Source organism: Puma concolor, chromosome A1 (genome assembly GCF_028749965.1).
Source record: "Puma concolor isolate L17-30 chromosome A1, mPumCon1.1.hap2, whole genome shotgun sequence".
Lineage (NCBI taxonomy): Eukaryota > Metazoa > Chordata > Mammalia > Carnivora > Felidae > Puma > Puma concolor.
In genome coordinates, this window is record NC_141667.1 from 131,999,570 (window position 1) to 132,023,578 (window position 24,009).

The following is a 24,009-nucleotide window of genomic DNA, read 5'->3' on the forward strand; positions in this document are numbered from 1 at the left end:
ACTTGGATTTCCATTCGCATGTTCTGTCTTTTCTCATTCCCACAGCTTTGTTCTTGGAGTTGTCTCTGCCTAGAATGCCCTCCATTACCCACCTCTCCTCCTTTGCTGGTTAAGTCTTACTCATCTTTTAACACTCATCTAATTTGGGAAGGCTTCCCTGGCTGCTCCTCCTTTTCCCCTACCATCACTGCCTTAGGCGCCTGTCACTGTGCATACCATGCTGTCTGATAATTGCCCGGTGTGTCTGCTCTGCTGAATGCTAGTGTGCACCCTCTGAGGGCAGGGGCACTCATGATTCTTCTTTGTGTCCTCAGTGCCTGGGTGCACAGAATAAGCACCCAGCTCATTTCTGTTGACTGGCTAAATGAAGGAGTAGGAAGGGAGAAAAGGTGGCTTGCAGACATGTTAAATAGGCTGAAATGTTACTAACCTAACTTTGACTTTTAAAAAGAGCATAGTGTTTTAATATCAATATATCTATTCTTGTATGCCTGTTACTTTTATCATGTGTACTATAAATGCTATGTTATATTCCTGATAAAGACATATTCTGCATTTGGTTTTTAGGTTAAAGCCATTCACATCCACTCTGACATGTTCTCAGTTCAGAATGGCTTGCTGACACCAACATTAAAGGCTAAGAGACCTGAGCTGAGAGAGTACTTCAAAAAACAAATAGAAGAGCTTTACTCAATCTCCATGTGAAGTTCAAGGAAAGTTCTTCTCAGTATAATGGACTGTGTAGCAATATTATAGTTACTCTTGAAAGTAATGAATCAGAATGATGCAGCTGAAAATGAATAAGCACGTGATCTTATGACCATGCCTTTTCCTGTCCCAAGAGGTCTTTAACAATATTTTCTCTATCATCACTGAGTACACTTTATTTTTATTAAAATGATATTGTAACAAGCTGCTAAAAATATCACAAATGGCAATGTAAAAATCAAGACTTTTCTCAAGGACTGTGTACCACTAAAAGTAATATATTCTCAATGTTCACAGAACTCTTATTAAACATAAAGGAAAAACATAACTGATATACTGTACTTCATTATTTGTGGAATAGTAACCTGATATAGCAAATATCTAAGCAATGTGGACTACCTCATTAGTCACTGATTGTCAAAATCCCAGTTAAATCAGACTTAAAAAATTAAAATTAGGTGTACAGAATCATGCTAAAACAAGATATAATGCACATTCTACATAAATTCAGATTCTTTATACATGACAATTCTTATTGATGTGAACAAGTTTTCCCTGTCATTTTTACTTTTATGCATGAAAAATGCGATTTCAGATACTATTGAAACAAATGTTATATTTATATAACATTTTACAAAGATCTTTCAACATATTTTCTCATTTATTAAGCTCATTAAAATATTCAGGAACTACTTAGAGACAAATGTACAACTACTTCAAGGATAAAATGTGTATATCCATGGACTTCTTACCACATGAATTCTAAAAGATGTCTGTTGACTCTACAATGAATGGACCTTTGGGGAAGACTTGGGAAAAGAAACCCAGAATTATTTCTCAAGATAGACAGCAATTAATGTACCTATATTCCTTGCTGGGCTCTTCAGGCCTCCCATTCATAGTATGTCCAGGCCAGGCCTGGGAAACCAAATATGGCTGTAATCCTGAACAAGGGGAGGAAGGGATGTTATTTCCAAAGAAAACAGTTTTTCAACGACTTAATTTTGAAGAACCTCTTCAAAACACCGCTATGAAAGTTTTTAAATCCATCATAGATGAGTATCTCATAGGGCATAATTCCATTCAAAAAATCTTTAAATGCTTTTAAGCTTAACCATGGAAACCTCCTTTTTTGCTTTATGTATTTAGACACTCCTTGCACCCGAGTACCAACAATTTCTTATAATTAAAACCCAGCATGGACAACAGTTAGGTTCCAAGCTACAGACTGTGCTTCTGAAGAAGGAACCATCCCTAGGCAAGTGTTTTCTTCTATAGAGACAGGACTCTGAAAGCAGACATGGGGAAAGTGTTCACAGTCCAGAAGTTCCTTTCCAAGCTGTAAATAAATGCTATTGGTTAAAAAACTGCATCATCACATGGGCCTACTGGATGAATCTGTATCAGTGATTATATACACTTATATTTCAGTGTTGGCAAAAGTGGATCACACCTTTATCTGATGCGTTTATCCAATTCTTTACACATTCCTTTGGCATATTTCTGTCCGCAGATCCTCTACTTACACTTACAAATCTGACTTTTAGTATATGAGCTAGTTCCATGCATATTCCTTCTTAAAGGCATTTCTGAATAAATAAATTCTAAAAATTTCCAAGGCAATATCTACATAGCATTAATTTTTTATATTTAATGTTTGACTAAAAGAGAAAATCATTATCTGAATTAGATATTCATACTCTTTTAAAATAAGGCAAGTAGCTTCACATCTTGAAGAAAATGAAGCTGACTCCCATTGTCCTTCCATTCAAAAAAATTTCAGTTATCTCTTATTTTCAAAAGGATTTTGGACAATATAACATAAGCAAATAATGTAACACTTATTTTGGTTGTATTTTTACCTCATAGTAGTTAGATATGATTGATTATGGACAGGTAAAGATCTCTTGTTTTTCTCACTTTAAAGATCTTGTGTTTCTTCTGGCCTTCCTGATCTGTGTGTAAAGCATCACACTTGGGCCAATAAATAGGTTACAGCAAATGTGCTGAGAAAAGTAAACGGTTGGCCCTAAATATACTGCAGGTACATTTATCTATTCCTCTGTTTAACTCCACTGAATTTTTGAATAAAGAAGAAATAAAACAAGATGTGTTAATGGAAAATCCCTCTTGCTTCAGATTCCCCAACTTTATTTTGGGGGGAAAATTTTTGTATTTCTCTTTAACCAATATAGGAAAAGGCTATGTACTTAAGATGTTCACATTTGTAGTGGACATCAGATCCGACAGAAGTCTAGAGACATAACAGATGAATTATTTTTTAAAAAATCATGTTCCTAAATGTTTGGCCTTTTATCTGTTTTTCATTCAAATGTACATTATTAATGTAATTAGGAATATACATTGGTAATTTTCACATTTGAGAAGCCAATCCTGTGTATATTTTCAAATAGAATATACACCTTTTTTTTTTCTTTTGCCATAAAAGACATCTTTATATTGTATTATGATTCCCCCCAGGTGAGAGAGGAAACTCTGACTAGGTGTGGCATGGAGGCTTAGTTCCACATTTATTAGGGACTCACAGACTCAGAAGTTCAAGGAATAAACATACTATGTCTCCCTCATATGAGCAAGTTAACCTTTCATTCTACATGTGAGTAAAACTGCAAGCATGAGGAAAATAGAACTTTCCACTGCAATTTTTATAGTCAGGTAATGTTTTAGCAACTCGAAGTTTGCGCTTAATTAGGTTGTATTACCCATCTAAGAACTGATAATCTTTTATTTTTTCTGCAGTAAAGAAAATGGATTATTCTTCATTTTCCAAATGTGTAAAGCACAAAGTTGATATAGTTATTTAGGATACAAAATACTATGAGATGAATGTAAACAATGGAAAACTGTATTTTTTGCATGAAAACAGACTACTTACAAACTTGCTTAATATCTCAGGAGAAAAAAGAATGAATAATCATATATAAAATTGATAAATTATATGTTGAGCTAAGTTGCTATATTTTTTTGCCTGTTTTTTTTATTTTAAGGAAACATAAACATGAAAAGAAAATGATCCTGATAATTTGAATTGTCTCTCAAGTATGCTGCACAGTCCTTTCTGTGATCCTACAATTAACTGCAGTTAAGAATGGGATTAGCATTCAAGTGAGGACAAAGCCCTAAATGAGAAATTCTTGAGTTAGAACAATGAATGGTTATAACCCAGAGGCAATAGATAAATACCTGGAATATAAGCAATTCTAAACCTTGTCCCAAACTGAAAAGGTTCTGATGAGGTGACGGTGGCTTTTAGACATTTCATTTGACTGATTAATTTTCCTTCTAAGTCATTGCAACAATTGCACGGGGTGGGGAAAAGGGGTATTTTTTGAAGAATTGCTTATTCTACATTAAATTTTTAAAACTTGAGGAAATTTAAATATTACCTTTTAAATATGCATACAAGTATCTTAACTGTAATTATCTTTTTAGTTGCTTTGTTATAATAGCATGCCTATCAAATATAAAATGCATTTATGAAAACTTTTGTAAAAAATAAAGATTTTTTCGTTTCTCAAAGTTGCTTATAATTACTATTTTATATATTTATATAGCATAGTCCCCTGATGTTAGTATATTAGTAATCATTGATCATAGAGCTTATGGTAAACATTATATCAAACTTTACCACTAGTCAGCATACTCTGCACTCTCCGTAAGTGTCCCCAAACTCCAAAGATTTACAGTCCTCCCCCACCCCTGAGGTGCTCCTTTTCTTTGTGCATTTTCTGTTACCAGGTGTGTCCTGGATTTAAATGTGTACTGAATTTAAATCATTTTTATACTTTTAAAAGAACAACTGTATTCAAATTTTCCATTGTGATGCCCCTGAAACAGTATTTCCATGTTTTTTACCCGTATACAAGCTAATGGTTATACTTTCTTAAGATGGTACATTCTGCCATGCCTAAAGTTATGCAGATTCTGCCTTCTCTGTATATTTGCTATTATCTATTCCTCCATTCTAAGGGCTATTAGTATAGTTCAGGCCATTCTCATCTCTTGTCTGGAATATTACTGTTCTTTCTTAGTTTTCCTGTTTCTACCCCAGCTTCTTTAAATGTCACCATCCACATTTTAGTCAGTGTGATCTTTCTAAATTGAAAATCTGGTCATGCCACTCTCCTGCTTAATATTCCTTCCATGACTTCCCAGTTTCCAGGATAAAGTTCAGACTCCCTGGTTCAGCACACAAGGCTTAGCATCTCTACTCCTGCGCTTCCTCCATTGGAGCCTTGGTTCCAGTCATATCAACTACTATACGTAGTGCCCTAAAAGCATCATGCTTTTCTGTGCCTCCATTTGGCACATATGGTCCCACTTCCATGGAATGCCATAGCCTTTAATAGCTCTGCTAACTGCCACCACGCAGCTCTTAGAACAGCTCAGTTATCCTTTTATCTGAGAAGATTCCCTCTGCCCCACTCCCACTCACGCTGTGAGTTGCTTGAGGTTATAGCCCCAGTGCAGAAGGACTAGCCCATACAGGATGCTCAAGAAATAGCCACTGAATGAAAAATCCCCTTGGCTGTTTTTCATGTGTTGCATAGCATTAAGATCACAACACCTGAAGATACATTTCCTCTGTCACTGTGGTTTTGTACAGTCTGGTCAAGTAAGCAGAAATAAACTGGTTTCCAGTTAGACCCTGAAAATTGTGGTTAGTAACACAAACAGAACTGCTCAGTGAGTCACCCCAAAAGAAAACAGAGAAGGATTGCCTCTGGGCTCCAGGGAATGCTAAACCCACAAAAGAGCTACTTAAAACAAAACAAAACAACAACAAAAAAAACTTCCTTCAGAAATCTCTTCAAAATTTGGGATTTGTTTTACCATGGAAGTTAGTTTCTCCATAACTGTTCCAAACCTAGTCAAACCCATCGTGTGACCCATGGTGTGAACTGAAACACTGCTAGCAGAATTCTGAGTCTAGATATGGGAGGAGTACAAAGGGAAACGGGAGAAGTTCAATTTAACTTGATGATTGCTTGCACTGGCATTTGTGTATCTGGGGACAGAATGAGGAGATACAGAGAGATAATTGAATTGAGACGTCTCTGCCCATCCTTTTGTATGGGACACATCTCCTTCCCTTTTATAGGCTGGCACTGGGTGAAGCTTTAAACAGACCAAGTGTGTAGGGCACCTAGGTGGCTCTGTCAGTTAAGTGTCTGACTTAGGCTCAGGTCATGATCTCACAGTTTGTGAGTTTGAGCCCCACGTCAGGCTCTGTGCTGACAGCTCAGAGCATGGAACCTGCTTTGGATTCTGCGTCTCCCTCTCTCTCTGCCCCTCACCTGTTTGCTCGCTTGCTCTTTCTCTCTCTCTCTCGCTCTCTCTCCAAAATAAACAAAACATTAAAAAAATTTTTTTTAAACAGACCAAGTGTGTCTATAGTATCTTTCATCCCCTTGCAACTGAGGGCTTCAAACTCCTTTCCTTGCTCCCCCGACCCCTTTCCCAGCCATGTGTTAGGAAGAACAGGGCCATGACAAGCACACTAGCCAAATGCCAGGAGACTCATGCCACCTATGCCAATCATCTGTCATAACGAGCCTCCCTAACCTGTAGTTTCCTCAGCTGCAAAATGAGGGGTAAATTAGATCATCTTCAAGGACCCCTTTTGGCTCAAGAAATCATTCCAAAGGTTATTTCCAGTTTTGAAACCCTATGCATTAACTTCCATAAACCTTTACTTGATGGCATTTCAGTAAATGGAGATCAGTATAGCGAGACAATTAAGGAATAGGGACACCAAAGCACAGATCAGCTTTTGCTTTAAGCTCTTTTCCTTTTTCATTGTTTCTTCCCTTTCTAGGTGTAAGGCATGGAAGGATCCATACCTCCCACAAGTCATTTAAGAACTCCGAGTTTTTTTCACAACAGCCTCCAAAGAGAGAGAGGAGAGCCTGGAGATCTGACTTGTAAACTAGAGACTGCTTGTCAGCATGTTATGGATGTGACTAAAGAAAGGAGGTTGAAATATGATAATTGCTTCGTGTTGCAACAAGACTTTGAGATCCTAGACTGAAGGACCATTTCTAACACACTTCTGTATCCTCAGGACCTACCAGAATGCCTAACACAGACTAAGGTGCTAAGTAAGTATTGATTCAGTGACTCAAAACACTATATCTAACTAGGTAGGAATTCCTACCTTCTGTTCTTTATAAAGCTAAGTTTTAATAATTAATTGTATATTAAATCTATTGTTGTGACTTTCTATGAGCAAATTTTAAATTTTAAAAAGTTCAGAGGAATTTAATTAGGAAAACATTGTGGCTATATGTGTGCTATAGTCATACATACAATATTGGAACATCACAAGTCTTTGAGTTTTTGTAATTTTATATCTACAAATGCATTTTTTAATGTGAAATGTCATTTTAAAAATATGAAGATGGTTATTATATGCACAATATGCTTATCAGATGCAGCCAGGTGGTTCAACCAGGATGTATGGAGAGAGGGAAGTCATTCCTACGTTCCTGCAATGAGGCAGAGCAAACAAGCTGAGCCCCAGGACACTAGGAGGTATGAAATTCTCTACCTTGACCATAAAGCTGCCCAGATGTCCAGGAGATAGCTACTGGATGGGGCGAAGGGATTCTTCTTACCCTTAAGAAGAAATCTCCTGGAAGCAAGGTCTTTGAATGCTAACTCTCAAATGCCATGGCTCCCCAATAAACTGGTGGCCCCGGAACTGAAGTTGATTGCTCAGGAGGATATTCTCTGCTGGCAATGTGCTTTGGTTGCTGTCTGACTTTCCCTGCACTGAGTCAGGCTGACCACCGCACTCCGCCCCCCCCCCCCCCCCAAGACTCCCTATGTTCCGAGACCTAAAACATTACTGAGGCATTAATGCAATGTTTATAATGAGATGGGCTAAGCCATCGGTAGCACGCACGTGATGAGCTCAACACATTAAGGGAAAAATAAAAAGCAAAGGTTGCAACCACCAGGAAGATTAAAAGGCTTTTTCCCATAAGCTTCTCTTCAAGTGTGAGATGAGACCGCCAGCGCCACTGGACCTGCAACCACGCGGGCCTACCGCCAAATACCCGGAGGCCGCACCTCCAGGGGGGCGGGGCGGCCTTCACGTCACTCAGTTTCCCAGAAGCCAGCGCACGGCTTGGACTAGATTTAAAAAAAAAAAAAAAAAAAAAAAAGGCGGGAGCGAGGCGGGCTGCTCCAGTCAGTCCAGTGTAGCAGTTGGTTCCGTGGGCTGTTGCCTTTTCTCCGCCCAGCTCTTGTTATACTGCTCCGCAGGCAGCTTCTGTGCGTGGACGCTGAAGCACTCAGACCCTAGCTTGCTTCCTCCGGAAGGCGACGAGAGAGGCTGTGGAGGGCCAAGAGGCCCCTCAGGCCTTGGGGGGTAGGGTGGCAATGTGGTCGCTACGGGTGTATACCCGCAAGAAGCGGGCTGGCCAGAGGCTCAACCTAACCCCGACGCCGGAGCTAGGCCCCACGGTGAAGGCGGAGGCCCCTCCAGGTCCAGACAGAAGGCACTCTGCGCACTGTAAGCCCGGGTGGGCAAGCCTGTGGAGCGGCACTCGGGGTCGGCAAAGCGAAGGGCAGGGGCGGCTAGGCCTCGGCCCAGGGAAACCCGAGGCCGGCAAACGGGCCTCAGGGCTTCTCCTTGAAATACGCCGCCCTCTCTTAGGCCTGAAAGGAGAAGCGCCCTGTTTGCCGAAGATCTCAGAGAAAGCCGAGTGGAGTGGGCGGGGAGTTAGCCGCTCTAGGCCGCCGAGGTGCGTAGCCACTTGTGCCAAGCCCCCCTCAAATGGCCCCCCTCAAAATTTTCATCCTCATTTTCTGCCAATAGCCGACTTCTCCTTCCGAGAGTCAACGAAAAAAATAGGTGGAATACTGTGATTTCGCTCCTCTCACAATATAGGCCCAGAATTTTTTAAAGAGCAGTTTTGCCAAGTTACCTAAAAGCAAGTGAGCTCAAATCTTCAGAAAGCATTTGCACCATCAGTTGGGTATTGGTACAATTAACCCACTGGGGTCTTTTTCTTAATGGCGTCCCCACATGGCCTTTCAGATTCTGAACAGTATAAACAGAGACGTGGAAAGCCAAGTCCAGACCATGCAAACTAATTGCGTTGTTTGTTTGTTAGCACTCAGTTAAGAGTTACAGGACAGAAAAGCCTGCGTGGAAATAGCACTAGTGAAGAGCCCTGGGATGAGAAGATTGCTCCATTGAGTGTATGTATATTTCTCGTACGGACCTTGGGTATACTTACAGCAGAGACCAGCGGTAACTGATGCGCCTGCAGATTAAAATGTAGTATAGTCTTTGTTTAATAGAGAATACATGGCTTCGTAGCATTTTTATAAACGTTGGTGTTTTCTCTTTAGACAGGGCCTTGAATTTCTGATTCTGGTGGATTCATAGCCACATTTTTTATTTTTAATTTCCCTTGATAAAAATTTGAGAAATGCCCATTACTGAGTATATGTAAGTTTTTCTTAGTAACTCCCTTATGTTGAGGAGCACTTAAAAGTATTTCAAAGTCATTTTCATGTTTTCTTTTTGACTTTCCATTAACAACTAGAAACAGTGTTCGTTACCATTAGTATATTATATAATTTCTTGACCTACTGTACTTAATATGGATTCTGTACAGTATTTTAAAGATACATAGCAGTAGTTTGGAGAAACTCAGATTTTAAAAATTGCTTGTGACTCATCTACCATTAGCATTAAATAGTCATGTTCCAGTGCTTTAGCTTACATATATCTCTAAAACATGTGTTTTGGGGGTGGGCAGTTTCAACAAAGGCATTTTTTTAAAGGATTTTACCCCAGATTTTAACACTGTTAAGTGTTCGTTGTAGATGATCCAGTCTATGCCAAAAAAACAAGTGTTTAAAAAGTTTCTTCTACTTTTTATATATTTTTTCTACATTCCTTTTTTTTTCTGTGCCTTTTTTTTAAATTTAAAAGTTGTTGTCTGATTGTATATTCCTCTAACATTAAGTGGTCTCTAAAAATATGATTTTTAGGGGGCGCCTGGGTGGCGCAGTCGGTTAAGCATCCGACTTCAGCCAGGTCACGATCTCGCGGTCCGTGAGTTGGAGCCCCGCGTCGGGCTCTGGGCTGATGGCTCAGAGCCTGGAGCCTGTTTCAGATTCTGTGTCTCCCCCTCTCTCTCTGCCCCTCCCCCGTTCATGCTCTGTCTCTCTCTGTCCCAAAAATAAATAAACGTTGAAAAAAAAAATTTAAAAAAATATGATTTTTAGTGTCTCCATAGTGCTTTGTCTTATAGATATACTGTAATTTGTATGACTTTTTCCTGTGGTTGGAGGATTGAAATTGTTTCCAAGGTTTTGCCATTTTAGATATCAATGGGCATTCTACCACAGAAGTTTTTTGTGTACACTCAAATTGTCACTCTAAGATAAAAAATTTTGCGGTGGGTTAAGAGTTGAATCATTTCTTAATTCATGTTGGGCAGTTGGCACCATTTTATCTGATCATTTGAAAACACATATATTTGATAGATGAAAAGTAACATGTTATCTGATTTTCCATTTCTCTGAATACTAGTAAAATTGATACTTTTTTTCTCATTTTATTGGCTATCTGTGTTTCTTTTTTGGTGAAATGTTTATTCATTATATGTTGAAGGGAGTTACACTTTTATACACATATATAACAAATACTTTTATATTTGTTTGCCTTTAATTGTATTTCTCATATTTTATTTAGACTTATCAGTCTTTTGATTTATTTTGCCTTCCTATCTAGAGAAAGAAAAACTTTTCCTACCTAGGTGGTCAGAAGAATGTTCACCTTCTAGGTGCTGGTTTAACCTACAGTAGTTAGTTGACTAGTATATTGCTGACTCTGTAGATGTGCCCACATTATTATATTTCAGTATTTATTTTTAGATTTAATGTTAAATATCAGATTACATCTGTGATCAGGAAACTGAAAGAATCTATTATACATATGAAGCTGATACTCAAAGTTCAGTTTTTCGTTTCAAAGTAACCAAATCAATGTGATATAATAAAATATAAAAATATTCAGTCTCACAGTTTGTGCTATACCTTTAATTCTTATTTCACTTAGGAGTCAATGACTGATGACCTCCAGGTTGACAGTAGTTCATCGAGTAGTGAGCTAGTATCAGGTAAGACTGCCAGATATGAACTCTCTCAACTTTCTTTCTTCTGAACATAAGCATCCATTTGTATTTTTGCTTCATCTCCCCATCTTAGTGGAAGAGGTATCTTTCTCCTAGTCCAAGGTGAATCCATCTGCCTGTGCAATGGACCTCATCCTCATAGCTTTCAAGTACACACCAGGAAATTAAAATTGTTATAAATGCTACAAAAGAGATTGATTTGAATGTAACAAATTGAGTTTAGCTGGAGAGATTAGGAAAAGCTTCTATGAAGGAACAGCAATTGAATTGCGTTTGGAAGAAAAGGAGAAATTAGCTATGCAAAGAGGTGAGTTAAGAGCCACCCAGGCAGAGGGAATAGCAAAGACCGTAACTTGGGATTAAGCCTTACGTGTTCAATGAACTGAAAGAAGTCCAGTGTGGTTGTCGGTCAGAAAGGAGGGGTAAATGCAATATTAAGACAAGTAGGCCATGTGAAAGATATGGCTGTTTATATTTGGAGCAGCAGGAAGCCACTGGAGTCTTTTACTTAGGAAGATATATGATCACCTTGGCTACAGTATGGAAAGAAGCATGAATGGATGCAAATAGACCAGATAGGAGGTTATTACAGTATTTTAGGGGAGAAATGATGGCACTTTGTACTAAAGGATGACATTGAAAATGGAAAGAAGTGAGCATAGCTCATGACCATTTTAGGAAACGAAACTGACAGAATTTGGCAAATGAAGAATGAAGGAGATGGAAGTATCAAAGATGACACCTGTTTCTGGCTTGCATAACTGGATACAAGGTGGTGCCATTTACTGAAAAAAAAAAATCTCGTTTGAGGGAAAGGTCATAAATTATGTTTTTAATATATTAGGTTATGGGTGCTTTTAAGATGACTAAGTAGAATGCCAAATAGGCAAGTTGGATATGGATGATTGCTGATAGAAATTTATGAGCCATCTACATATTGGTGTAATTGAAGTTATTTTTGAATACAAGAAAGGATGCCATCAGCACACCAGAAATACTGAGGAATTCTTAAAAGCAGATGAGATCAGATTGCTGAATATTTGAGAATATTTGAAGAGCAGAGAAAAACCACTGCAGAGATAAGAGCTCTAGAGACATTCCAAATAGTTGGTGAATAAATGCAAAAAAAACCGAAACAAACCAAAACAAAAAAAACCCCTATAATAAAAAGGACCCTGAAGGAATTGTCAAGGTGATAGATAGATTAAGCACTGCATTTTGCCACTATGTGACCTGGTTCCTCTGCCTCATCCTTTGCTTATTTTGGAAACATTGGCAGCTGACAATGCATGCTGCCAGGATAAACCCTGAGAACTACTCCTAAGGAAAGTGAACTGAGGGTTTAGTTCTTAAGTATCAGTGCTGGGACTGGAGTGAGAAGCAGAAGAGAGTCTGTAGTAAATCCAGATTACCACAAGGATAGCAGAGGGAGAAAAAGGTAAAAGAGATAGATTATGCTTGTTAACCCCAGGGTAAAGATGTAGTATGGCTCTCTGAAGTGGAAATTCTGATAAAGGAGCCTTCTAGTGTGTACACTAGCCAGACAATTAAAATAGTGCCCCATTTTACCTACAATACCTGAAACTGCAGGAGAACATCACCATGTAGAACATGGGTTCTCAGCATGTCTCATTACACTTCTAAGAAATCTCCAGAGCTAGGCTGCTGTTTCAGAATTTATACACACTGCTGTAAAAATGCATATTTTCAAGCAGAGATATGAACAGACAACTAGGAACACCCAAACCTTTGAATAAAACCAGTGACACAGAAGAGAGGCAACAAATCAAGCAAACAGAGTAACGCTTGAAGAACTAGAGAAAAACTAAATATCTCTTTAAAGACAAGAGGCCCCTGGATCCATAATATAACAGTCCTATTTTAAAAAATTAATGGTCCGTGGAAACTAAAAATATCATCAAATTTAAAAACTCAGTAATTGAGCCTAATATTGAAATGAATTCAGCTCAAAATCAAATTAGCTAGCTAGAAAATAGAATAGAGAAATATTTTCTAGAATATAGTGCAAAAGAGCAAGGGAGCTGCTCAACAAATGCTTTTCCTTACGTCTTTCTTCTTTGCCTGGTTAATATCTACTTATTCTTCAAGAAAAAAAAAAAATTCCGGTGCTGTCTCTACTGGGAAGCCTCTCCTGACCCCTCTTCTTTGTATATGAGTTGTTTTTTCTTGGAAGTTCTGTGGCACTTTTTGTATACTTCTATCAGGACTTAAAACAGCAGTATAATTGCTTTTGTTACTCTTGAATCTAAAGCTGTTGAGAATAAGCACTACCTTTTATGTTCCTATCCCATATTTGGGACATCATATAATTTCAAATGCTTGTTGAATGAGTTTTATACTCTGTTTAGAGAAAATAAACTAACCATAATTATTATTTTGTAAAATTGTAGTTTAAATACACAATATATGTCCTTGGTTACTAGATTTATAAAGTTGATGTGTGAAAGATATAAGGAAATAGAAAATAGTCTCTAATTTACAACTGGTTGTATCCTTTTTTAAAATTTATTTATTTAAATTGAAGTTAGTTAACATACAGTGTAGTATCCGTTTCAGATGCAGAACCCAGTGATTGATCACTTACATAGAACACCAGTTGCTTATCCCAACAAGTGCCCTCCTTAATTTCCATCACCCATTTAGCCCATTCACCCACCCTCCCCTCCAGCAACCCTCAGTTTGTTCTCTGTATTTAAGAGTGTCTTATGGTTTGCTTCCCTCTCTGTTTTTATCTTATTTTTCCTTCCCTTCCCATATGCGCATTTGTTGTGTTTCTTAAATTCTACATAAGTGAAATCATATGCTATTTGTCTTTCTCTGATTGACTTATTTTACTTAGCATAATACACTCTCGTTCCATCCATGTTATTGCAAATGGCAAGATTTCATTCTTTTTGATCACCAAGTAGTATTCCATATATATATATATATATATATATATATATATATATATATATATACCACATCTTTTTTATCCATTCATCATTCGATGGACATTTGGGCTCTTTCCACAAAATGGTTATTGTTGATAGCACTGCTATAAACACGGGGGTGCATGTGCCCCTTTGAATCAGCATTTTTGTATCCTTTGGATAACCTAGTAGTGCCATTGCTGGATTGTAGGGTAGTTGTATTTTTAATTTTTTGAGGAACATCCATACTGTTTTCCAGAGTGGCTGCACCAGTTTGCATTCCCACCAACAGTGCAAAAGAGTTCCCTTTTCTCTGCATTCTCACCAACGTCTGTTATTTCCTGAGTTGTTAATTTTAGCCCTTCAGATAGGAGTGAGATGGCATCTCGTTGTGATTTGTATTTCTCTGGTGATGTAGGCTCATTGATTTTTAAATGGAATAACTAGAATTACCCTTTATTCTCAGCTTGTTAGTTTACAGTTAGTGAGTTACTTATATATAAAACTTGTATTTGGGGGTAAAAAATCACAATTGAAGCTAAGGAGCATAAGGAATAAATTATAAAACTTGGGAAAGCAATGGAAAAGATTATAATGCATTTTTCTACATAAAAAACAAGTTATTTTCTAAGGTTTAAGTTAAAGTGGTGTACAATTGTATGCTTTTTCAGTCATTTATATAAGTAATTTTACATTCTCTGTATAAAACTGCATGTATAGGGGCGCCTGGGTGGCGCAGTCGGTTAAGCGTCCGACTTCAGCCAGGTCACGATCTCACAGTCCGTGAGTTGGAGCCCCGCGTCAGGCGCTGGGCTGATGGCTCAGAGCCTGGAGCCTGTTTCCGATTCTGTGTCTCCCTCTCTCTCTGCCCCCTCCCCCATTCATGCTCTGTCTCTCTCTGTCCCAAAAATAAATAAACGTTGAAAAAAAAATTTAAAAAAAAAAAACAAAAAACTGCATGTATATTTCTACATATTTGAATTCTTAGGATTTTGAGTGTGTTTACTGTTGAAACATTTTACCTTTTTTGTTTGTTTATTCTATAGGACAAAGTTTGCAGCATGATATTTCTAGTTCTCTTCTGAGCTATTCATTCACAGACTCTTACACAGAATGCAAGAGTTTTGAAGAGAGTTTAAGTAATTTCCCATCACCTGAACTCTTCAGAGGATCAGATTATTTAGGTGAGAAAACAATTTCAACCTTAAGTTGACCCACTATAGAAATTGTTCCTTTGTCCACAAATCCTCCAATGAATAATGTTCCTTTTGAGAAGGTGTGCTTGTCTTCCTCATTAAAACCTGCCCTCGCTCACTATCCACCGTATTCCAGGCTCAGTCACATAGGACTGTACATCAAAAGCCACCAGATAAGAAAAGGATGAAGACATTAGGGAATGACCCAGAAACAAGCCAATTTGCATTATAGTATCCCAGAGAAGCTCACAATTTGGATGCCCCAATACTTGTAAAAAGATATATCTGAAATGTAGAAGATGTGGTGACTACTTACTTAAATAGAGCATGGAGATTTATTCTTTTGGGTATTTTGAAACTGAGGAACTCTGGAATGGAGGATACTAGGTACTGTTAATAGCAAGGATCGTGGAATTTGAAATGCTGATCCCAATTACTCATTCCCCTGGAGTAGTATCATATGTTCACACCCTTGCCATATCCTTGTAGTGGTGGAATGAACTTTCTCCCTGTTTGGCTTTGGTACAGTAATGGAAATGTGACTTGCTTTGGGCAATAAGATATAAACAGATCTTTGAAATATGCTTAAATGGTTGGGCTTGTCCTCTTAAACTTTTAACATTGTGAGATGAATATATCCTAATTAGCTTCTGCCTCCCCTGTGGGGACCCCAGAATGAGAGGTATGGGACAGAATAGTACCAGACAACCTGCAGACTGCAGGGAGCTGCCCCATCTGATCAGCAGGTCTGTAATCTGAAGCAGACCTGCCTGAGCCAACCAGTACACATGGGAATAAGAAGTAAATGCTTTCATTTCATGCCAATGAGATTTGGGGGTTATTATGCATAAAAGGCAACTGTCTCAGATACTGTACTGAATGAAGAAGAGGGGAAATTAAATGAAAATGTACATCTGAATTGTGAGACCTTCTCGACTAATGCCTATTCCCATCCCAACCCAACATCCCATTTCTCTGCTCAGCTTCCAAAATACTAGCACCCAGACTTGAACTTTCTAGGCAGGAGAATGGAAGATTCTTTCCTAACAAATCTGAGCAACCATAAAGAAAGTACCTAAAGATACTGACCTCAGTACCCCTTCAGTGAAACTGACAAGAACACTCTGCACTGAATCCATCTCTGTGACAAGCCCAAACAAGGCCAGAGATTCCATTTAGCCTTTTAGGGCTCCCTCTTAAATAAGAGGAGAGCCAAGGATCATCAGTCTTCCTGAGGAAGTCTTCTAAGAAAACACATAGTGATCAAAACAAAGGAAAATGTATAGAGAGTGACATCAGCAAGATGTTGGAATAAGAAGCCCTGATCCATTCTTCCCCCCCATGGACACACCAATTCAACAGCAATACATGGACTTTTTCCCTTTGTGAGAAATCTGAAACTGGTTAAAGGGACTCCTGCACCTCAGGCATGTATGGGACCAGCCATATCAAAGCCAACAGGAATTGGCAGGAAACCCCTAAGTCCCATCTTCTCCCTGGTTAGGGAAGAAAAGAACTGAACCATGCGTGAAATGTTGTAAATTTTCTGGGACCTTCCCAAAGGATTGGCTAGTCTCTTGCCTGTCTCAGAGTGCTACCCAAGGGAATGACTTCTTTCTCAATTGTCTCAAAGTGCTGATGTGACCTGGTATATTCTAGATGCCTATTGGCCACTGACAACAAATAAGGTGTGTGAGGAAACCTTAAGAGACTCATAGAACACAATTAAACAGAGCAACTTTTAACTTTAAACTTTATAGGAGTCTCAGAGGGCGAAGAGATGAGGGAGGGAGAGAGGGAGAAAAAGAAAGAAGGGAGGGATAAGGGTAAAAGAAAGAAGACGAGAGAGGGAGGAATAGGGAGAAAGAGTAAGGGGCTGAAAGGAGGGAAAAAGAAAGAGAGCCTGCCAGAAAGTTTATTCACAGAAATTATAGCTGCAAACTTACCCAATTTGGGGAAGGAAATGCACGTGCAGACCTAGGAAGCCCAATGAATCTCAGATAAGGTAACCAAGTAAATCCACACAGGGACTCATAAATTATCAAAAGTCAAATTTTGACTTTTAATAATTTGTTTAATAATTTTGACTTTTTTAATTTTGAAAGCAGTAGTAGAAAAGCAACTTGATATGTACACGGGAACCCCTATTAAACTATCATTGGGTTTCTCAGCAGAAACCTTGCAGGCCACAAAGGGTAGAATGATCTGTCAAAGTGGTGAAAGTAAAGAAATGTCAACCAGCAAAACTATCAATAGAAACAAACAACATCAATGGAATATTGTTCAGCCATAAAAAATGAAATTTTCCACTTGCAACAATATGGATAGAGCCAGAGAGTATATGGCTCTATATATATGCTGTATATATGCTAAGCAAAATAAGTCAGAGAAAGTCAAGTACCATGTGATTACACTCATAAGTGGAATTTAAGAAACAAATCAAATGAACAAGGGGGGGGGAGAAGATAAGTCAAGAAACAGACTCTTAACTATAGAGAACAAACTGATAGTTACCAGAAGGCAGGTGGGTGAGGGATGGGTGAAATAGGTAATAGGGATTAAGGAGTATATTTGTCCTGATGAGCACCAGGTGGTTAAAATAAAAACTCAAAAAGAAATGAAGAGATAAGGAGTTTCTTAAATGAAAGCTGAAAGAGTTAATCACCACTAGACTCACCTTACAAAAAAAAATGGTAAAAGGAGTTCTTTAAGTTGAAATAAAGGACTCTAAACAGCAACACAAAAGCATATGAAAATATAAAACTTGCCAATAAGTATATAGATAAATATAAAATAATACTGTAACAGTGGTATTTAAATCTCTTTTAATTCTAATATAAAAGACTAAAGTATTAAAAATAAAAATATGTTAATGGATACACAACATAAAAAAATGTAAACCATAACATCAGTAACACAAAATGTGTGTGAAGGGAGAAATAAAAGTATAGAGTTTTTGTATATAATGGAAGTTGCTATCTGATTAAAATAGATTGTTAAGACTGTATTTTATATAAGCACCATGGTAACCACATTAAAAATGCCTATAGAAAATACACAAAAGAAAAATAGAAAGGAATCAAAGCATATCAGTATAAAAATAATCAATGAAACACAAATGAAGATGGCAAGAGAGGAAAAGGGGTAAAAGAACTATAAGACAAAATAATTAACAAAATAGTAATATTCTTTCCCTATCAATAATTACTTCAAATGTAACTGGTTTAAATTCCCCAATCAAAAGACACAGAGTGGCTGGATGGATTTTGAAAAACAAGGTCTATATGCTATCTACAAAAGACTACATTTCAGGACACACATAGGCTGAAAGTGGAGCAATACGAAAAGATAATCCATATAAATGGTAACCAAAAGAAATCAGGAGTGGCTCTACTTATATCAGATAAAACATCCATTAAGTCAAAAACTATCACAAGACACAAAGACATTATATAATGATGAAAGGGTCAATTAATCAGGAACATATAACAAATATAAAGAAATATGCACTCAACATCAAAGCACATAACAGATAAACACTGACAGACCTGAGGGCAAAAATAGACATCCATACAGTAATGAAGACTTCATTACTCCCATTTTCTTTTTTTTTTTTTTTTTTTAATTTTTTTTTTTCAACGTTTTTTATTTATTTTTGGGACAGAGAGAGACAGAGCATGAACGGGGGGGGGGGGGGGGGCAGAGAGAGAGGGAGACACAGAATCAGAAACAGGCTCCAGGCTCTGAGCCATCAGCCCAGAGCCCGACGTGGGGCTCGAACTCACGGACCGCGAGATCGTGACCTGGCTGAAGTCGGCCGCTTAACCGACTGCGCCACCCAGGCGCCCCACTCCCATTTTCAATAAATAGAAAAACCATACAGAAAATTGACACTTTTTTGAATTCAAAATATATTGCAAAACTACAGTAATTATAACAGTATGGTACTGGCATAAAGATAGACATGTAGATGAATAGAATAGAGAGAAATGATTTTAAACAATGGTGGCAAGAATACACAGTGGGGAAAGAATAGTCTCTTCAACAAACAATGTTGGGAAAACTGGACTTCCATCGCTTCTTGGCCTTTTGTCTAAGATCAAGTGTGGGAAAACTGGACTTCCACCTACAAAAGGATGAAATAAGACCAATACCTTACATCATACAAAAAACCCAACTCAAAATGGATTAAAGACTTAAACATAAGACCAGAAACCATAAAACACATGGAAGAAAACATAGGGGAAAGCCCTCATGATACTTAATGATTTCTTGGATGTAACACCAAAAGCACAGGCAACAAAAGCTAAGTTAGACAAGTGAGATTACATAAAACTAAAAACCTGCACAGCAAAATAAACAACAGTGAAAGGGCAACATACAAAAAGGGAGAAAATATTTGCAAAACACTTATCTGATAAGAGATTAATGTTAAAAAATATATAAGAAACTCCTATAACTCAGGGGGAAAAAAATGAACAAATAACCCCATTACAAAATGGCCAAAGGACTTGAATAGACATTTCCCCAAAGAAGATATACTGATGGCCAACAAGTATATGAAAAGATGCCAACATCACTAATAATCAGGGATATGCAAATCAAAACCACAATGAAATGTCACCTCACCTGTTAGGATGATTATTATTTTTTAAAAAAGTGGGGGGGATCCTGGGTGGCTCAGTCAGTTAAGGATCCACCTTCAGCTCAGGTCATGATCTCACGGCTCATGAGTTCAAACCCCACGTCAGGCTCAGAGCCTGGAGCCTGCTTCAGATTCTGTCTCTCTCTCTCTGTCCCTCCCCCACTCATGATCTGTCTCTCTCTCAAAAATAAATAAACAAAAAAATAAGTGTTGACAATGATGTAGAGAAATTGGAACACTTGTACATTGTTGTTTGGACTGTAAATGGTGCAACTGCTATGGGGAACAGTGTAGAGGTTCCTCAAAAAATTAAAAATAGAACTACCATGTGATTCACCAATCCTACTTGTGGATATTTATCCAAAGTAATTGCAATCAGGATCTTAAAGAGATGTTTGCGCCCCATATCTATTTCAGCATTATTCACAATAGCTAAATGTGGAAACCATCTATGTTTTCATTGATTTATGAATGGATAAAATAAATATGGTATATGCAGATGATGGAATATTATTCAGCCTTAAAGGGAGGTCCTGCCATATGCAACAACCTGGATGAACCTTAAGAATGCTATGATAAGTAAAATAAGCCAGTAACAGAAAGATAAATACTGTATCATTCCATTTGCATGAGATATCTAAAATAGTCAAATTCATAGAATTAGAGAGTAGAATGTTGGTTGCCCTGGCCTAGAATGAGATAGACATGGGAAGCTGCTATTCAACAGGTATTAAGTATCAGTTTTGTAAGATGAATAGGTTCCAGAGATCTGCTATACAACACTGTGATACACTATACTAAACAATATTGTACACTTACAAATTTGAGAGGGTAGATTGATGTTAAGTGTTCCTACCACAATAAAATTAAAAATTAAAAGCTAAGAAAAGGAACCAAGCAGAAATAGAAACACAAGGAGAAAAAAATATATTGAAAAAATAGTCTCACTGACATAAAATGTATATTGTGTTCATTAAGAATAGGGTGCTATGAAAAAGGGAATATTCAGATCATGAATGCAATAGCAGAGAGAAATTTAGTAGAAGGATTAGAAATTAGGGTTGAGGAGGAAAAAAAAGGAAAATAAAGATGAAAGGTTGCTACTCAACAGAGATAAGTTAGTGGAGGAGTATATGATATCCAATATCAAATGAAAGCAGTTTCAGACAAAGATGGTGAAAGAAACAAGAGGAAAATTACCAATGCTATAATGCAAGAACAGTTTCCTAGCGTTAAAGAATATGATTTCTGTGTTAAAAGGGTCACACTGTGCCCACCACAATTGATGAAAAACACCAAGATGAAGCATTGTGAAACTTTAGAACACTAGAGAATGGAATGAAAAGAATGAATTTATAGAACTTGGTAAAGTTTGGGATTAAATAGATGAAAAATACAGAGAAACCTAAACTAACAAAAAAGACTGACTGACTCCAGGGGGCAGAAATGATTGTTATGGTGTACAAGAGTAAATAGAATTATTATGGCAACTTATTATTATAATGTCTATACCGAATATTGATCTAACTAAATATGTAATATAATATCAGGATAATGGGAAGTGTGGAAAAGGTGGGGACAGGGATGTAAGAGAGAATAACCTCATTCTTGCGTAGTGGGAAGTTAATGGAAAGTTTAAAACTGACATCAACGGGCGCCTGGGTGGCGCAGTCGGTTAAGCGTCCGACTTCAGCCAGGTCACGATCTCGCGGTCCGTGAGTTCGAGCCCCGCGTCAGGCTCTGGGCTGATGGCTCAGAGCCTGGAGCCTGTTTCCGATTCTGTGTCTCCCTCTCTCTCTGCCCCTCCCCCGTTCATGCTCTGTCTCTCTCTGTCCCAAAAATAAATAAACGTTGAAAAAAAAAATTAAAAAAAAAAAAAACTGACATCAAGTAATACTAGCATGTTATTTAATGGGACGTAGGTATAATTTATACATAAAATATTAAAAGGAACCTCGTAGGTATGCTGTCTGTCTCTTATGTCAATAATGTTTATGGGGCAAAAATCCATGAAAGAAAGTAGATTACAGTACTGAAATAGGCCAAAGAACATTTACTATTCTGATGCCATCAAGACTTGTCTTTTTTCTCTGTCTTACCCAAATCTTTAATTGCCACAGCTTAGTATGGCTGGGGCCTTTGGAGTTGGGGGAGGTAACCTACTACTTGTGTGCTGTTGTTCAAAGTTGTGTGCCATTTCTGCCTGCTGTTTTAGATTGGAAATGTCCCAGGTTGGAAGAACATATGCAATGCAAGAATTCCACTCTTCTGGATACCAGTAAAGCAATAGCAATAGAGAAGGTACCACAGTTTTCAGACCTCTCTGCAATTTTAGGTGAGTTTTCACATTCTTTTTTCTTATGTCACAGAGGAAAACCCTCATCTATATCAGAAAAACAAAGTAATTTTTTGAATGATTTATAGCTAAGTTTATCAATTAGCATTATCTTTGGCTACAAATAACATAGGGGTCTCCTGTTTTATAACTTTTATTTTGAAGTAATTTTAGACTTGCAAAAAAGTTGCAAAAATAGAGAATTCCCATATACATCTCACCCAGCTTTCCCTAATGCTGTCTTATATAACATTAGTACAATGATCAGAATCAGAAAATTAACACTGGCATAAAACTACTAATTAAACCTTATTTGCATTTCACCAGTTTTTCCACCAATCTCTTTTCTTGTGTTTCAGGATCAAACATTGCATCTGATTGTTACTTCTTCCTTAGTCTACTATAGTCTGTAACAGTTTCTCAGTCTTTGTTTTTCATAATCTTGGTACTTTTGAAGATTACTCATCAGTTATTTTATAGAACGTCCCTCACTTTTGAATTTGTCTGATGTTTTCTTATGATTAGAATGAGCTTATACAATGTTTTAAAGAACACTGCAGAAATGATGTTATGCCTTTTTCAGTACATTGTATTAAATTCTTGATGTCAGTATATCATATTACTGGTGATACTAAACTTCATCACTTGATTAAGGTGGTGTCTGTGGTTTTCTGAATAGTTAAGTTACTAGTTTGCCTTTGTGGTTAATAAATATCCAGAGAAGATAGTTTGAGACCCTATAAATCCTGTTTCTCCTCAAATTTTCATTCACTGATATTAGTATTCATCAGAGGAAGTTGACTATAACAGTTATTATGCTGGTGTTTGTTTAATGGTGATTTTCTATTTTTTGCTTCCCTGCAACATTCACTAATTGAAATTCTACTGTAAAAGAATTGTATCTTTTCTGCTGTTTATTTATTCAGTTGATTATAGCAGTATTAACTCATGAATATTTATTTTATGTGTTAAAATACAATATTTTATTTACTTATTTATATAATTCAAGCATACACAAAGTTATATAGGTTATATATATTTCAGTGCATTTTGTTAATCACTTGGAGTATAGTTAGACTCATTTGCTAGTGTCAGATTCAACTTTTGGTTTTCCATCCTGATTTGTTTCTTTATTTGGGGAGAAGGGGCTATGTGAAGGTATGTGAAACATTGCTATGGTTCTAAGAGTCAAAGCTATAAAATATATATATATTCTCAGGAAAGCATCACTTCTCCTTCCTGCTACCCTGATCCTATTCCCCTCTTCTTTCTACCCCTTTCCCACCCAACCCTTATGGTTTATCTTTCTTGTATTTCTTTTGTATATATTTTCTTATATCCTCTTCTTTATTTCCTTTTTTTTTTTTTTTTTGAATGTTTCATTTATTTTTGAGAGAGCACAGCAGGGGAGGGGCAGAGAGAAGTGGGGGACAGAGGATCCAGAGTGGGCTCTGCACTGACAACAGCTAGCCCAATGTAGGGCTTGAACTCACAAAACGTGAGATCATGATCTGAGCCAAAATCTGATATTCACCCAACTGAGCCACCCAGGTGCCCTATATCCTCTTCTTTCGTGCATGAAGGTTAGCATATTTATATATACATTTTTATTTTGTTTTTTTCCACATATTAGTATGTATTAGAAATCACTCCAGCTAGTTTTAAGGAGCTCTTCCTCATGTTTTTTCAATAGCTGCATGGTACTCCACTGTATGGATGTATTTTTGTTTATTTAAGCACTCTCCTATGAATTAGATATCTAGGGTTTCCCCCCAGTATTTTGCCACTACAAACAGTGTGTAAATGAATAAACTTATTCCATCAATAATACAAAAATATATTATATCGTAAAGATAGATTTTTAGAAGTAGGATGCTGGGTCATAAGGTAAATGGATATATAGTTTTGTTGTGTATTGCCAGATTTTCCTCCAGAAAGATTATACCAGTTTGCATTCCCATCAACATATTCTCATATCCTGTTTCCTCATACCCTCACCAACAAAATATAT

The 24,009-nt window shown here is 37.4% G+C and overlaps 2 protein-coding genes across 6 annotated transcripts in view; both read left to right on the top strand.

Moving 5' to 3' along the window:
* ACSL6 (acyl-CoA synthetase long chain family member 6) overlaps nt 1-1,036 on the top strand; it is a 61,570-nt gene extending 60,534 nt beyond the window's left edge. For all 5 annotated transcript variants that reach the window (XM_086704624.1, XM_025925022.2, XM_086704602.1 and 2 more), the window contains one exon: nt 568-1,036. In XM_086704624.1, the coding sequence (XP_086560750.1) occupies nt 568-705 (138 nt within the window). In that variant the 3' untranslated portion in view covers nt 706-1,036. The remainder of the gene's footprint in view (nt 1-567) is intronic.
* A 6,851-nt stretch (nt 1,037-7,887) lies between these two features.
* Nucleotides 7,888-24,009, top strand: part of MEIKIN (meiotic kinetochore factor) — a 77,304-nt gene continuing 61,182 nt past the window's right edge. The window contains exons 1-6 of the mRNA XM_025924983.2: nt 7,888-8,248; nt 8,393-8,480; nt 8,853-8,940; nt 10,814-10,874; nt 14,869-15,006; nt 21,879-21,998. Of these exons, the coding sequence (XP_025780768.1) occupies nt 8,116-8,248; nt 8,393-8,480; nt 8,853-8,940; nt 10,814-10,874; nt 14,869-15,006; nt 21,879-21,998 (628 nt within the window). The 5' untranslated portion in view covers nt 7,888-8,115. The remainder of the gene's footprint in view (nt 8,249-8,392; nt 8,481-8,852; nt 8,941-10,813; nt 10,875-14,868; nt 15,007-21,878; nt 21,999-24,009) is intronic.